Below are 15,872 nucleotides of genomic sequence, written 5' to 3' on the forward strand. Positions count from 1 at the left end.
CAAAGTTTGTAAAGGGGAAAATAGATAGGGGCAATCCCTGGAAGCGATATGAAGGAAAAATATATCTGAAGGGGGGAATACTTCAGATCTGTCCTTTAATTTGAGGGGCATTATTCATCAGAGAAGGGTGAGTTAAGCTGTGGGGAGTCTGGAGTGGAAAGATGTCCATCTGGTGGGCTGCCCTGAGTGAGATTAGTGTTGAATCAGTCTACTCCCTGAAATTACTTAACTAACCCCTAAGGGCACTAGAGCCCTTTTCCCATTTCAATATAAAAAAGCATTAGTCCCTGGAAGATGCTTAGACTACAGTGGGGAGGGCTTAAAGAGCAGCACACCAAATCAGGGCATCCCCGGGATCTAATTTATTCTAAAACCCCTCACTCCAGGGATGCCAAACAAAGCTACAGATGTGGTCTGAACAACAAAAGGCTGAACACAGGCAGCCAAAGCCAGGAGAGCAGAAGCAGTCACAGAAAGCAGTGCCAGTCTGAGAACCTCTTCAAAGACTCTTCTGAAGTAATAAGGAAAACAACCAATAATGTACATCCTGAGAGGTGAGGGGATGGATACATCTCACAATCCAGTAATTCTGTCCTGAACTCTGAATTTGATTACTACATGCCTTATCTTTGGCTTCCATGGCTGCCTTTCCTTATTTGATCTTCATCTCTAGTACCTCCCTCTCACAGGCTCTTCACTTTTGTAGAAACAAAGGTCTATGATCAGAAAACAGGACAGGAATGAGGCGAGCTCTAAGACAACCTCAAAAGGATGAGATTTTCCAGTCAGAAGACCATATACTTTTACCTTATATCTCAAGGGAGGAACTAAGATTTGGGTGGATTCCTCCTGCATGTACCACCTTGCGCAAGGGAGACAGTGAAGCAAAAGTGAGAAAAGAGTGCCATGAAAAATCCTGCAATTGTGAGTGTGGCATTTCTTTGGTTGGGCATTTACTTGGTGCTTATAGATCCTCACTTAGTTTCTTAGTTCCCAGAACTCCCACAATGCTATCTTGGCCAATCTGTTGCTTTATTAGTGTTCTGTGGTAGAACAAAGACCTAGAGAGCTTCCTAGTTCACCATTTTGCCAATATCAAGCTCTCAAGTACACTTTTTGGTACAATTATTTGAAGAGTTCTCCAAAGATTAAAGAATTAACAAATCAAGAATGCAAAAATGAAAAGGACCAAGTGTGAAAGGGCAAAGGGTAAGCTATGAAATTACTTAAACAAAGAAAAAAAATAGTCTAAATGTGTGCAAAAAAAAAAATGCATGCTGTATTTCCAACTTGTACCATACAGAAATCTAGAAGTTGTTAAAAGTTTATTGCCATTTGGAATTTAAGAAACAAAAACAGACGAACATAGGGAAAAGGAAGGAAAAATAAAATGAGATGAAAACAAGAGAGGGAGGCAAACCATAAGAGACTCTTAACTCTAGGAAACGAACTGAGGGTTGCTGGAGGGGAGAGGGGTAGGAGGGATGGGAAAACTGGGTTATGTGCATTAAGGAGAGCATTTGATGTAATGAGCAGTGGGTATTACATGCAACTGATGAATTACTAAGTTCTTCCCTGAAAGTATACTATGCTATATGTGAACTAACTTGAATTTAAATAAAATCTTGTGGGATGCCTGGGTGGCTCAGTGGGGTAAGCCTTTGCCTTTGGCCCAGGTTATGATCTCAGAGTCCTGGGATTGAGCCCCACATCAGGCTTTCTGCTCCTAGTGGGGAGCCTGCTTCCCACCCCCTCTCTGCCTGCCTCTCTGCCTACTGTGATCTCTGTCTGTCAAATAAATAAATAAAATCTAAATAAACAAATAAATAAAATCTTGAAAAGAAAAAATAAATGTTTATTGCCATTAGTCCCTCCTATCTTTTGTTAATAATGTTGGTGATTTAAAAATATAGCCCTAGATATGTCTTTAACATTACTTTAATAATCAGAAGAGGAAACAAATGCTATCCTATAGGGTACTGAGCTATCCACTAAGAGTCTATAGAAGGAATGCTGAATTTAAATGCATACCATTAAAATTTTGCTATAGCTTTGACACTTATTAGTGATTTTGACACATGATCCTTATTTAGATAAATCATTCAGTCTGTTTCCCCATATGAATTACACCTGTTTGGTGAAGATTAAATGAAGTGTTTTAGGTCAGAAACTATTTTCCAGCAACAGGGCACTTAAAAAGTCTGGTTAGAGCTCTAACTGATGCCATTTTTTCTCTTTCTGAAGATCCCCTGGAATGGAGACATCACCTCTACTCCCTAAATTTACTTACTTGTTATGGCTCAATTGTATCCCTCAATTCATATATTGAAATTCTAATCTCTAGTACCTCAAAATTAACAGTTGGCAAAAAGGTCTTTAAAGAGGTAATTAAGTTAAAATTAAATCTTGACCACAGGCCATAATCCAATGTGACTAGTGTCCAAAAGAGAAAATCTGGACACAGACATGTGCATTCACAAAGACTAGATGACATGAAGACACCAGAAGATAACTATCTAAAAGCCAACAAGAGAGGACTTAGAAGAAACCAGGACTGCCAACACCCTGATTTTGGACTTTTTGGCTACAAAACTATGAGAAAACAAATTTCTATGCAGGATTCCAGGTGCATAAAATCAATACATCTTTACTTTTATTATATTAAATCTTTATCTTATTATCTATATTGAACATTCTTTTATTCTTAAGTACTTTTTCCCAGAACCTCAAGGGGATAAAGAATGCATTATATTTAAAAGACCGAATTATTGTTTGTGAATCTTATACCTGTACACAAATTTTTACCTTCACCTAAGCTAAATGCAGACTATCCTTGCTTCCCTTAATCCACAGGCAGATGCTGAGAAGAAGACATCCTAAAATATGGATACTATCCAGAGTATAAACAATAGCTCCATGTTCCAAGTGTCTGAGTTCATCCTCATGGGGTTCCCAGGCATTCACGAGTGGCAGCACTGGCTCTCCCTGCCCCTGGCTCTGCTCTACATCTTAGCTCTTGGTGCCAACATCCTCATCTTAATCACCATCCAACATGAGCCTTCCCTGCACCAGCCCATGTACTGGCTCCTTGGTATCTTGGCTATAGTGGACATTGGCCTGGCTACCACCATCATGCCCAAGATACTGGCCATTCTATGGTTTGAGGCCAAGGCCATCAGCCTTCCTGAGTGCTTTGCTCAGATCTATGTCATCCACTCTTTTATGTGCATGGAGTCAGGCATCTTCCTCTGCATGGCTGTCGATAGATATGTAGCCATCTGCTACCCACTTCGGTACCCCTCCATAGTCACTGAGGCTTTTGTGATCAAAGCCACACTGTCCATGGTGCTCAGGAATGGCCTCTTGACCATCCCAGTGCCTGTACTGGCTGCCCAGCGACACTACTGCTCCAGGAATGAAATTGACCACTGCCTGTGCTCTAATTTGGGGGTCACCAGTCTGGCCTGTGATGACATCACGATTAACAAATTTTACCAGTTGGTGTTGGTATGGGTTATAGCGGGGAGTGACATGGGTCTGGTGTTTGCTTCCTATGCTTTGATTATTCACTCCGTGATGAGGCTGAACTCTGCTGAAGCAATATCAAAGGCCTTGAGTACCTGCAGCTCCCATCTCATCCTCATTCTCTTTTTCTACACAGCTGCTATTGTTGTATCTGTCACCCAGCTGGCAGAAAGAAAGCTCCCTGTCATCCCTGCTCTCTTCAATGTGCTACACAATGTCATGCCCCCAGCCTTTAACCCCATGGTGTATGCCCTCCGGACCCAGGAGCTGAGAGCAGGCTTCCAGAAGGTGCTTGGTTTGGGCGACAACATGTCCAGGAAGTGAGCCAACTTTAAATGGCAGTGTTTTATAACTGGTGTTACAGAAAGAGCACAGGCTTTAGAGCGTAACAGCCATGGGTTAAGATTGCATGTCTCCCAATTGTTAGGAACATCAATTCATATTAATTTACCTGTTTTGTATAGCATACACTGTGTGCGAGGCACTGTTCTAAACATTTCACAAATATTAACTCATATAATTGCATAACAACCCTCTGAAACAAGTCCAACTGTTATTTAGACGACACAATTGTTATTGAGAAACTTATCCAAGGTCAAGTGGGAAAGAAGTTGGCAGTGACTTTAGAACCCAAGCAAACCCTGTTCTTGACCCTTTTCTCTCTATTCAACCTTGCTACTAACTTTTAAAAACATAAATAAAAATGAAAATAAAAAGGAATGATATCCAAGTAAGACTACAAATTACATGTCTCTTAATAAAAGAATTTTCCATTTAAAAGCTGGCAGCATTCTTCCTGTCCAATAGTAAATATAGCATATTTTAAATCCTCTAGAGTCCCCCTAGAAGATCCTGTTAGTTATATAAATGTAAGTCAAGAATTTGACAGTATTTTATTACTTTATACAGTCTTCACCAACTCTTGAGTTTATTTGCATTAGAGCCCAAAGAGGGATATCTCAACTGCTTTTTGTTAACATTAAACATTACTTGAACTTCACTAATGAATTAAGACAATCCCAATGATGTCCAATGGGTCACCGAAAGTGTAAAGAATACCAGAAGTATCTGAAGAGAAACTTTTTCCGTAAGAGAAATGACAGATGCTTAGGAACAAAGGGAAAATTGGTCATTTTTTTTATTTATTTCATTCAATGCCGGAGTATAGCTCAGTAAGGGTGGAATGTTGGCTTCAATATAACATGTGGATATGATTGCATCTCATGCTGACCCTATCACATGGCATTATGCATACTTTTCAATGAGAAACCTAACTTGTGCCAGTAAATTTGGAAACTGAAATGTGAGAATTTTAGGCCATTAATCCTTAAGGAATTGAATCATCTTTCCTTTGACAGAGCAAGTTAGAAAGAGTTTTATTACACCTAATGTCAAGGCAGAATTGGACCAGGTGCTTTCACCTTTTTAAACGTGTGATTCCATATACCAAAAACAAAAGCACTGACAGCTGATAAATAGCAGCACACTAATGGATGGGTCAGACCCTGTTATTCTTTCTATATGATGTCTGGACCAAGTCCTTGAGATCTTTTTAAATTTCAGGGAGGAAAAAATAAGTCCAAAGAGAAAGATACTATAATCTCTTTTCCTCTGGTTATCCAAGAGATTGGATTCCATTTCTATTAATGACTGATAAGATAACTGAAAGACTCTGGGTGAGAACAAGTAGAAATGATGGACAAACATCTTTAAATGGATATAGTGTTTGGAAAACTAACAAATCAGTAAAAATTATGGGAGACTCAGAGAAACTTCCTTTCACTCCAAATCATAAAGGAAGTTCAGAAGTTGTCACTCCCATTCTTACAACAAGATAAAGCTGGACAAACTGAAGACCATCTTTCTTGAGCCCATCAGAGAACAAAGGTGACAGGGCTAACTGACTTCCTAGAGTCAGAGGAATAGCCTTCCTCTACATGGGGTATGGTTCTAGTAAGTCTCTTCTCCTGGAGAGGAAACCTTTATCATGAAAATGCTCTGGGATTATTTCACAATGTTAACTTTTCCCCTCTCCATGCCAGGGGTCTCCTCTTGGATCTTTACTGTGAGAATCTGCAGAGATTGCTGTAAATAATATAGAATGGAGCCTCTGTAAAACTGCAGCCTCTGCCTATTTCTCATTCTCATGCTAGACCATATTTGTAATCCAGCAATATTTCAATATTACCTTGGAAGTTTTCCTACCAGTTTGCCACTCCAGCAGCTTCTACTCTAAGCAACCAGGTAGGAAAACCAGTGTTTTTCAATCTCATCAAATTTTAGGGTGGCTTTTTGTCCTGTAACAATCAATTCCCTAATGGATACAAGAAAAGTTATTAATATTGCTTTTTTCTGACTTTTCTTCTTGTCAAGACAGGAATGATGACTTCTAAGTTCTTTACACATCAGAAGTCCTAGTATGAGGTTAATATTCAATGTACAAAATATCCCACACTAATATACCACACTAATATAAGTAGATGATACAACATGAATGGAGGATAACAGATAAATCTTCCATGTACAAAATTTCCAAATAACTTATGTACATATACCACCCTCAACTAGAGCACAGCATGGGAAGTGGGAGAAAGAATAAATTTAGAAATGTAGAAACATGACAAATGCCATATCAGCTAGGTTATCAAGTTCACACCAACACTGATAAATTGTGTTCATAAGTATCTTTGATATAATAACAGCACTTTACCCCATGGTCTTTCTCCAAAAACACATAACCCTGGTCTAATCATAAGAAAACCATCAATCAAAATGGTTCTAAATGCAATGTTATATCCTGGTGGAATCCTGGAACAGAAAAAAAAAGACATTAGGTAAAAACTAAAAATATCTGAATAAAGTATGCACTTTAATTAATATTCTATAAATATTAGTTCATTAAAAGTGAAAAATGTACTGTACCAGATAAGTTATTAATAATAGAGAAACTGGGAGTGGAAATACATGGACACTCTCTACACTTTCTCCACAAATAACACTATTCTAAAACTCTAAGACCATTCTACAATAAGAAATCCATTTGGCCAAAATTAGCAAGACAGGAAACAACATGTGTTGGAGAGGATTTGGAGAAAGGGGAGCCCTCTTACACTGTTGGTGGGAATGCAAGTTGGTGCAGCCTCTTTGGAGAACAGTGTGGAGATTCCTCAAGAAATTAAAAATAGAACTTCCCTATGACCCTGCCATTGCACGCCTGGGTATTTACCCCAAAGATACAGATGTAGTGAAAAGAAGAGCCATCTGTACCCCAATGTTTATAGCAGCAATGGCCACGGTCGCCAAACAGTGGAAAGAACCAAGATGCCCTTCAGCGGACAAATGGATAAGGAAGATGTGGTCCATATACACTATGGAGTATTATGCCTCCATCAGAAAGGACGAATACCCAACTTTTGTAGCAACATGGACGGGACTGGAAGAGATTATGCTGAGTGAAATAAGTCAAGCAGAGAGAGTCAATTATCATATGGTTTCACTTATTTGTGGAGCATAACAAATAGCATGGAGGACATGGGGAGTTAGAAGGGGGTTGGGGTAAATTGGAAGGGGAGGTGAACCATGAGAGACTATGGACTCTGAAAAACAATCTGAGGAGTTTAAAGTGGCGGGGGGTTGGGAGGTTGGGGTACCAGGTGGTGGGTATTATAGAGGGCACAGATTGCATGGAGCACTGGGTGTGGTGAAAAAAATAATGATACCGTTAGGCTGAAAATAAATTTTTAAAAAATCCATTTGGGGATCACCGGGGTTGTTTAGTTGGTTAAGTATCTGACTCTTGATTTGGGCACAGGTCATGACCTCAGGATCATGAGATTGAGCTCCACTTTGTGCTCCACACTAGGTGTGGAGTCTGCTTAAGATACTCTCTCTTCTTCTCCCTCTGCCCCCTTCCCCTCCCTCCCTGCTCTTGTGCACTCTCTCTCTAAAAAAAAAAAAAAAAAAAAAAAACTAAAAAAGTCCATTTTTCATTTCTATCTTTTTGATGATAGGCATTCTAGTTAGTGTGAAGTGGTATTCCACTGTGGTTCTGATTTGCACTACCTGATGACTAATGATGTTGAGCTTATTGGCTATATGCATATCTTCTTTAGAGAAATGTCCATTCAGATCTGTTGCCCATTTTTTAAACTGGAATTTTAGTTGGGTTGTTTGTCCTTTTGTTATTGGGTTGTAAGAATTCCTTGAATATTCTACATACAAGTTCCTTATCAGATACATGATTCACATGTATATTCTCTTATTTTGTATATTGTCTTTTTAATGCATTGATGGTATCCCTTGAAGCACAAATGTTTTTAATTTTGACGATGTCTAATTTATATATTTTTCTTTGTTGCTTGTGCTTTTGATCTCATAGATTTTGCCTAACCCAATGTCTTGAAGTTTTGTTCCTATATTATCTTCTAATGGTTTTATTGTTTAGTTCTTACGTTTAAGCCTATGATCCTTTTCAAGTTAATTTTTATATATGATAAGTGAGGAAAGGGTCCAACTTCATTCTATTACATGTGGATATCCAATTATCCCAGTACTATTTATTAAAAAGACTCTTCTCCCATTGAACTGACTTGATAAGTTTGTTGAAAGCAGTTAATCATAAGTGTGACAGCTTATTTCTGAATTTGCAGTTCTATCCCCTTGAACTATATGTATATCTTCATATCAATACCATGCTGTTTTGATCAGTATAACTGTAGTAAGTTAAAAAGTGTGAGTTCTCCAACTTCGTTCTTTTTTAATATTCTTTAGCTCTTCCAGGTCCCTTGAATTTCCATATGAATTTTAAAATGAACTTGTCCATTTCTCCCAAAAAGGCAGATAGAATTTTGATAGGGATTTCATTGAATCTATGGATCAATTAGAAGAGTATTTTCATCACAATGACATTAATTCTTCTGATCCATGAACGCAAAATATCTTTCCCTTTATTTAGTTCATCTTTAATTTCTTCAAAATGTTTTGTAGTTTTCAGAGTACACAATTTTTACTTCTTTTCTTACATTTACTCTTAAATATTTCATTGTGTTTTAAATGGAATTGTTTTCTTATTTCAGTTTTGAATAGTTCATTACTAGTGTAAAAAACACAAATAATTTTTGTATAAGTTGCCTTATATCCTGCAACCTTGTGGAACTCATTTATATTATAATAGCTTTTTAGTGGATTGCTTAGCATCCTCTACATACAAGATTATGTTGTCTGCAAACAGAGATAGTTTTACTCCTTCCTTTACAATCAGAATGTCTTTTATTTCAGTTTTTATTTCAGTTTTTTGCCTCTGTCCTGGTTAGAACTTCAGTATAATGTTCAATAGAAGTGGTGGGAACAGACCTATGTATTTCATTCCTGATCTTAGAGAGAAAACCTTCAATCTTGTGTCATCAAGTCTGTTAGCTGTGGGGTTTCAATAGATGCCCTTTATCAGGTTGAGGGCATTCCCTTCTATTCCTAGTTTGTAAGTATTTTTATCTTGAATGGGTATTAGATTTTTTTCAAATGCTTTTTCTACATCTTGAGATGACCATGTGGTTTGGGTTTATATTCCACTGATATGGCATGTTACATTAATTGATTTTTGGATGTTAAGTCTATCTGGCATTTTGGAGATAAAACACATTTGACTGAGGGGGAAGAGCCAAGATGGTGGAGAAGTAGCAGGCTGAGACTACATCAGGTAGCAGATCATCATCTAGATAGCTTATCTAAACATTGCAAATACCTACAAATCCAACAGGAGATCGAAGAGAAGAACAGCAATTCTAGCAATTCTAGAAACAGAAAACCACTCTCTGAAAGGTAGGACTGGTGGAGAAGTGAATCCAAAGCAACGGAAAGATAGACCACAGGGGGAGGGGCCAGCTCCTGGCAAGCGGTGGAGCAACGGAGCACTAAATCAGGACTTTTAAAAGTCTGTTCCACTGAGGGACATTGCTCCAGAGGCTAAACCAGGGTGAAGCCCACACGGGGTCAGTGTGGCCCCAGGTCCCACAGGGTCGCAGAAGGATTGGGGGTGTCTTGAGTGTCGCAGAGCTTGCAGATATTAGAACGGGGAAGCCGGCTACAAAGACAGAGCCGAGGAGTGAGCTCTCAGCTTGGGGTTACCTTGAACCGGTCACAGGTTGGATGGGCTCAGAGCACGGCCGGAGGCCAGGGAGATGGGAGTGATTGGGCGCTATTCTCTGAGGGTGTACTGAGGGGTGAGGCCCCGAGCTCTCGGCTCCTCAGGGCCAGAGACTGGGAGGTTGCCATTTTCATTCCTGTCCTCCAGAACTTAACAGAAAGCATTCAGGAAACAAAAGCTCCTGAAAGCAAACCCGAGCGGATTACTCAGCCTGGCCCCTGGTAAGGGCAGTGCAATTCCACCTGGGGCAAAGACACTTGAGAATCACTACAACAGGCCCCTCCCCCAGAAGATCAACAAGAAATCCAGCCAGGAACAAGTTCACTGACCAAGGAGTGCAGTTTCAATACCAAGGAGAGCAGCGGAATTCTGGAGGAGGAGAAAGCAAAGCAGAGAACTCATGGCTTTCTCCCCAAGATACTTCAGTCTTGCAGTTAATTTTTTTTTCAATTTTTTTATTTTTCTTCTGCTAACTTTTTTTTTAACTTTTACCCTTTTCTTTTTTAACATTTTTAACTAGTTTATCTAATATATATATATATATATATATATATATATATATGTTTTTTCTTATTTGGTTTCTTTTTTTAACTGTTTTTTTTTTCTGAACCTCTTTTATACCCTTTCCCCCCCCCACGACTTGGGGTCTCTTCTGACTGAAAATACGTTAAAGTGTATTTTCCTGGGGTCTTTGCCACCCTTTTCATATTTTAGTTGCTCCTTAATATACTATTATCTGGACAAAATGACAAGGCGGAAAAATTCACCACAAAAAAAAAAGAACAAGAGGCAGTACTGAAGGCTAGGTACCTAATCAATACAGACATTGGTAATATGTCAGATCTAGAGTTCAGAATGATGATTCTCAAAGTTCTAGTCGGGCTCGAAAATGAAAGATATTATAGAAACCCTCTCAGGAGATATAAAAGCCCTTTTTGGAGAATAACTAAAATCTAACCAAGTTGAAATTTAAAAAGCTATTAATGAGGTGCAATCAAAATGGAGGCTCTCCATGTTGCATCACCACTTCCTCATATCAGGGAGATCATATGATAGTTGTCTTTCTCTGCTTGACTTATTTCGCTAAGCATGATACGCTCTAGTTCCATCCATGTTGTTGCAAATGGCAAGATTTCATTTCTTTTGATGGCTGCATAGTATTCCATCGTGTATATATACCACATCTTCTTGATCCATTCATCTGTTGATGGATAATCTCACAAAACAAACTGAGGGATGCCGGGGGGAGGGGGTTGGGGAGAAGGGGGTGGGATTATGGACATTGGGGAGGGTATGTGATTTGGTGAGTGCTGTGAAGTGTGTAAACCTGGTGATTCACAGACCTAGGGATAAAAATATATGTATATAAAAAATATATGTTTATAAAAAATAAAAAATTAAAAAAAAAATTAAAAAACATTTAATTTAACATTTTAATTCTAAAAAAAAAAAAAAAAAAAAATGGAGGCTCTCACTGCTAGGATAAATGAGGCAGAAGAAAGAATTAGTGATATAGAAGGCCAAATGACAGAGAATGAAGAAGCTGAGCAAAAGAGGTACAAACAGCTACTGTACCATGAGGGGAGAATTCCAGAGATAAGTGACACCATAAGATGACACAACATTAGAATAATTGGGATTCCAGAAGGAGAAGAGAGAGGGGAGCAGAAGGTATATTGGAGAGAATTATTGTAGAGTATTTCCCTAATATGGCAAAGGGAATAAGCATCAAAATCCAGGAGGTGCAGAGAATCCCCCTCAAAATCAACAAGAATAGGTCCACAACCCATTACCTAATAGTAAAATTTATTAGTCTTAATGACAAAGAGAAAATCCTGAAAGCCGCCTGGGAAAAGAAGTCTGTAACATACAATGGTAAAAACATTAGATTGGTAGAAGACTTATCCACAGAGACCTGGCAGGCCAGAAAGAGTTGGCTTGATATAGTCAGAGCAATAAACGAGAAAAACAGGCAGCCAAGAATACTATATCCAGCTAGCCTATCATTGAAAATAGAAGGAGAGATAAAAAGCTTCCAGGACAAACAAAAACTGAAAGAATTTGCAAACACCAAACCAGCTATAGAGGAAATATTGAAAGGGGTCCTCTAAGCAAAGAGAGAGCCTAAAAGTAGTAGATCAGAAAGGAACAGAGACAATATACAGTAACAGTCACCTTACAGGCAATACAACGCCACTAAATTAATATCTCTCAATAGGTACACTGAATGTTAATGGGCTAAATTCCCCAATCAAAAGACACAGGGGATCAGGTTGGATAAAAACACAAAACTGATCTATATGTTGCCTACAAGAAACTCATTTTAAGCCCAAAGACACCTCCAGATTTAAAGTGAGGGGGTGGAAAACAATTTGCCGTGTTAATAAACACCAGAAGTAAGCAGGGGTGGCAATCCTTATATCAGATAAATTAGATTCTAAGCCAAAGACTATAATAAGAGATGAGGAAGGACACTATATCATACTCGAAGTCTGTCCAACAAGAAGATCTAACAATTTTAAATATCTATGCCCCCAACGTGGGAGCAGCCAACTATATAAACCAATTAATAACAAAATCAAAGAAACACACCAAAAAAAAATACAATAATAGTAGGGGACTTTAACACTCACCTCACAGAAATGGACAGATCATCCAGGCAAAAGATGAACAAGGAAATAAAGGCCTTAAATGACACACTGGACCAGGTGGACATCACAGATATATTCAGAACATTTCATTCCAAAGCAACAGAATACACATTCTTCTCTAGTGCACATGGAACATTCTCCAGAATAGATCACATCCTCAGTCCTAAATCAGGACTCAACCAGTATCAAAAGATTGAGATCATTCCCTGCATATTTTCAGACCACAATTCTCTGAAGCTAGAACTCAATCACAAGAGGAAATTTGGAAAGAACCCAAATACATGGAGACTAAACAGCATCCTTCTAAAAAATGAATGGGTCAACCAGGAAATTAAATAAGAATTGAAAAAATTCATGGAAACAAATGATAATGAAAACACAACAGTTCAAAATCTGTGGGACAAAGCAAAGGTAGTCCTGAGAGGAAAATATATAGCAGTACAAGCCTTTCTCAAGAAACAAAAAAAGTCTCAAGTACACAACCTAACCCTACACCTAAAGGAGTTGGAGGAAGAACAAGAAAGAAACCTTAAACCCAGCAGGAGAAGAGAAATCCTAAAGATCAGAGCAGAAATCAATGAAATAAAAACAAAAAACAATAGAACAAATCAATGAAACTAGGAGCTGGTTCTTTGAAAGAATTAATAAGATTAATAAACCCTGGCCAGACTTATCAAAAAGAAAAGAGAAAGGACCCAAATAAATAAAATCATGAATGAAAGAGGAGAGATCACAACTAAAACCAAGAAATACAGACAATTATGAGAACATACTATGAGCAACTCTATGCCAATAAATTTGACAATCTAAAAGAAATGAATGCATTCCTAGAGACATATAAACTACCACAACTGAACCAGGAAGAAATAGAAAACCTGAACAGACCCATAACCAGTAAGGAGATTGAAACAGTCATCAAAAATCTCCAAACAAAAGCCCAGGGCCAGATGGCTTCCCAGGGAAATTCTACCAAATATTTAAAAGAAGAACCAATTCCTATTCTCCTGAAACTGTTCCAAAAAATAGAAATGGAAGGAAAACTTCCAAACTCATTTTATGAGGCCAGCATCACCTTGATCCCAAAACCAGACAAGGGTCCCATCAAAAAAGAGAACTACAGACAAATATCCTTGATGAACACAGATGTGAAATTTCTCACCAAAATACTAGCCAATAGGATTCAACAGTACATTAAAAGGATTATTCACCACGACCAAGTGGGATTTATTCCAGGGCTACAAGCTTGGCTCAACATCTGCAAATCAATCAATGTGATACAACACATTAATAAAAGAAAGAACAAGAACCATATGATACTCTCAATAGATGCTGAAAAATCATTTGACAAAGTACAGCATCCCTTCCTGATCAAACTTTTCAAAGTGCAGGGATAGAGGGCACATACCCCAATACTATCAAAGCCATCTACGAAAAACCCACCACAAATATAATTCTCAACGGAGAAAAATTGACAGCTTTTCCACTAAGGTCAGGAACACAGCAGGGATGTCCATTATCACCACTGCTATTCAACATAGTACTAGAAGTCCTAGCCTCAGCAATCAGACAACAAAAGGAAATTAAAGGCATCCAAATCGGCAAAGAAGAAGTCAAATTATCACTCTTCACAGATGATATGATACTATATGTGGAAAACCCAAAAGACTCCACTCCAAAACTGCTAGAACCTGTACAGGAATTCAGTAAAGTGTCAGGATATAAAATCAATGCACAGAAATCAGTTACATTTCTCTACACCAACAACAAGGTAGAAGAAAGAGAAACTAAGGAGTCAATCCCATTTACAACTGCACCCAAAACTATAAGATACCTAGGAATAAACCTAACCAAAGAGGCTAAGAATTTATACTCAGAAATCTATAAAGTACTCATGAAAGAAATTGGAGAAGACACAAAGAAATGGAAAAATGCTCCATGCTCCTGGATTGGAAGAACAAATATTGTGAAAATGTCTATGCTACCTAAAGCAATCTACACATTTAATGCAATTCCTATCAAAGTACCATCCATTTTTTCAAAGAAATGGAACAAAAAATCCTAAAATTTATATGGAACCAGAAAAGACCTCCAATAGCCAAAGGAATATTGAAAAAGAAAGCCAAAGTTGGTGGCATTACGATTCCGGACTTCAAGCTCTATTAGAAAGCTGTCGTCATCAAGACAGCATGGTACTGGCACTAAAACAGACACATAGATCAATGGAACAGAATAGAGAGCCCAGAAATAGACCCTCAACTCTATGGTCAACTAATCTTCGACAAAGCAGGAAAGAACGTCCAATGGAAAAAAGACAGCCTCTTCAATAAATGGTGTTGGGAAAATTGAACAGCCACATGCAGAAAAATGAAATTGGACCATTTCCTTACACCACACACGAAAATAGACTCAAAATGGATGAAGGACCTCAATGTGCGAAAGGAATCCATCAAAATCCTTGAGGAGAACATAGGCAGCAACCTCTTCGACCTCAGCCGCAGCAACGTCTTCCAAGGAACATTGCCAAAGGCAAGAGAAGCAAGGGCAAAAATGGACTATTGGGATTTCATCAAGATCAAAAGCTTTTGCGCAGGAAAGGAAACAGTTAACAAAACCAAAAGACAACTGACAGATTGGGAGAAGATATTTGCAAATGACATATCAGATAAAGGGCTAGTGTCCCAAATCTATAAAGAATTTAGCAAACTCAACACCCAAAGAACAAATAATCCAATCAAGAAATGGGCAGAAGACATGAACAGACATTTCTGCAAAGAAGACATCCAGATGGCCAACAGACACATGAAAAAGTGCTCCACATCACTTGGCATCAGAGAAATACAAATCAAAACCACAATGGGATATCACCTCACACCAGTCAGAATGGCTAAAATTAACAAATCAGGAAATGACAGATGTTGGGGAGGATGCAGAGAAAGGGGAACCCTCCTACACTGTTGGTGGGAATGCAAGCTGGTGCAACCACTCTGGAAAACAGCATGGAGGTTCCTCAAAATGTTGAAAATAGAACTACCCTATGACCCAGCAATTGCACTACTGGGTATTTACCCTAAAGATACAAATGTGATCTGAAGGGGCACGTGCACCCAAATGTTTATAGAAGCAATGTCTACAATAGCCAAACTATGGAAAGAACCTAGATGTCCATCAACAGATGAATGAATAAAGAAGATGTGGTATATATACACAATGGAATACTATGAAGCCATCAAAAGAAATGAAATCTTGCCATTTGCAGTGATGTGGATGGAACTAGAGAGTATCAAGCTTAGTGAAATAAGTCAATCGGAGAAAGATAACTATCATATAATTTCCCTGATATGAGGAAGTGGAGATGCAACATGGGGGGTTAAGGGGGTAGGGAAGAATAAATGAAACAAGATGCAATTGGGAGGGAGACAACCATAAGTGACTCTTAATCTCACACAAAAACAAGGATGCTGGGGGGAGGGGGTTGGGAGAAGGGGGTGGGGTTATGGACATTGGGGAGGGTATGTCCTATGGTGAGTGCTGTGAAGTGTGTAAACTTGGCGATT

At 38.5% G+C, this 15,872-nt stretch overlaps 1 protein-coding gene across 1 annotated transcript; it reads left to right on the top strand.

Annotated features, from left to right (window-relative positions):
* Window positions 1-2,883: 2,883 nt before the first annotated feature.
* LOC131821719 (olfactory receptor 56B34-like) lies at window positions 2,884-3,849 on the top strand. Its single transcript, XM_059158002.1, has one exon. The coding sequence runs from the start codon at window positions 2,884-2,886 to the stop codon at window positions 3,847-3,849; it is 966 nt and encodes a 321-aa protein (XP_059013985.1).
* The last annotated feature ends 12,023 nt before the right edge of the window (window positions 3,850-15,872 follow it).

Source organism: Mustela lutreola, chromosome 1 (assembly GCF_030435805.1).
Source record: "Mustela lutreola isolate mMusLut2 chromosome 1, mMusLut2.pri, whole genome shotgun sequence".
NCBI lineage: Eukaryota > Metazoa > Chordata > Mammalia > Carnivora > Mustelidae > Mustela > Mustela lutreola.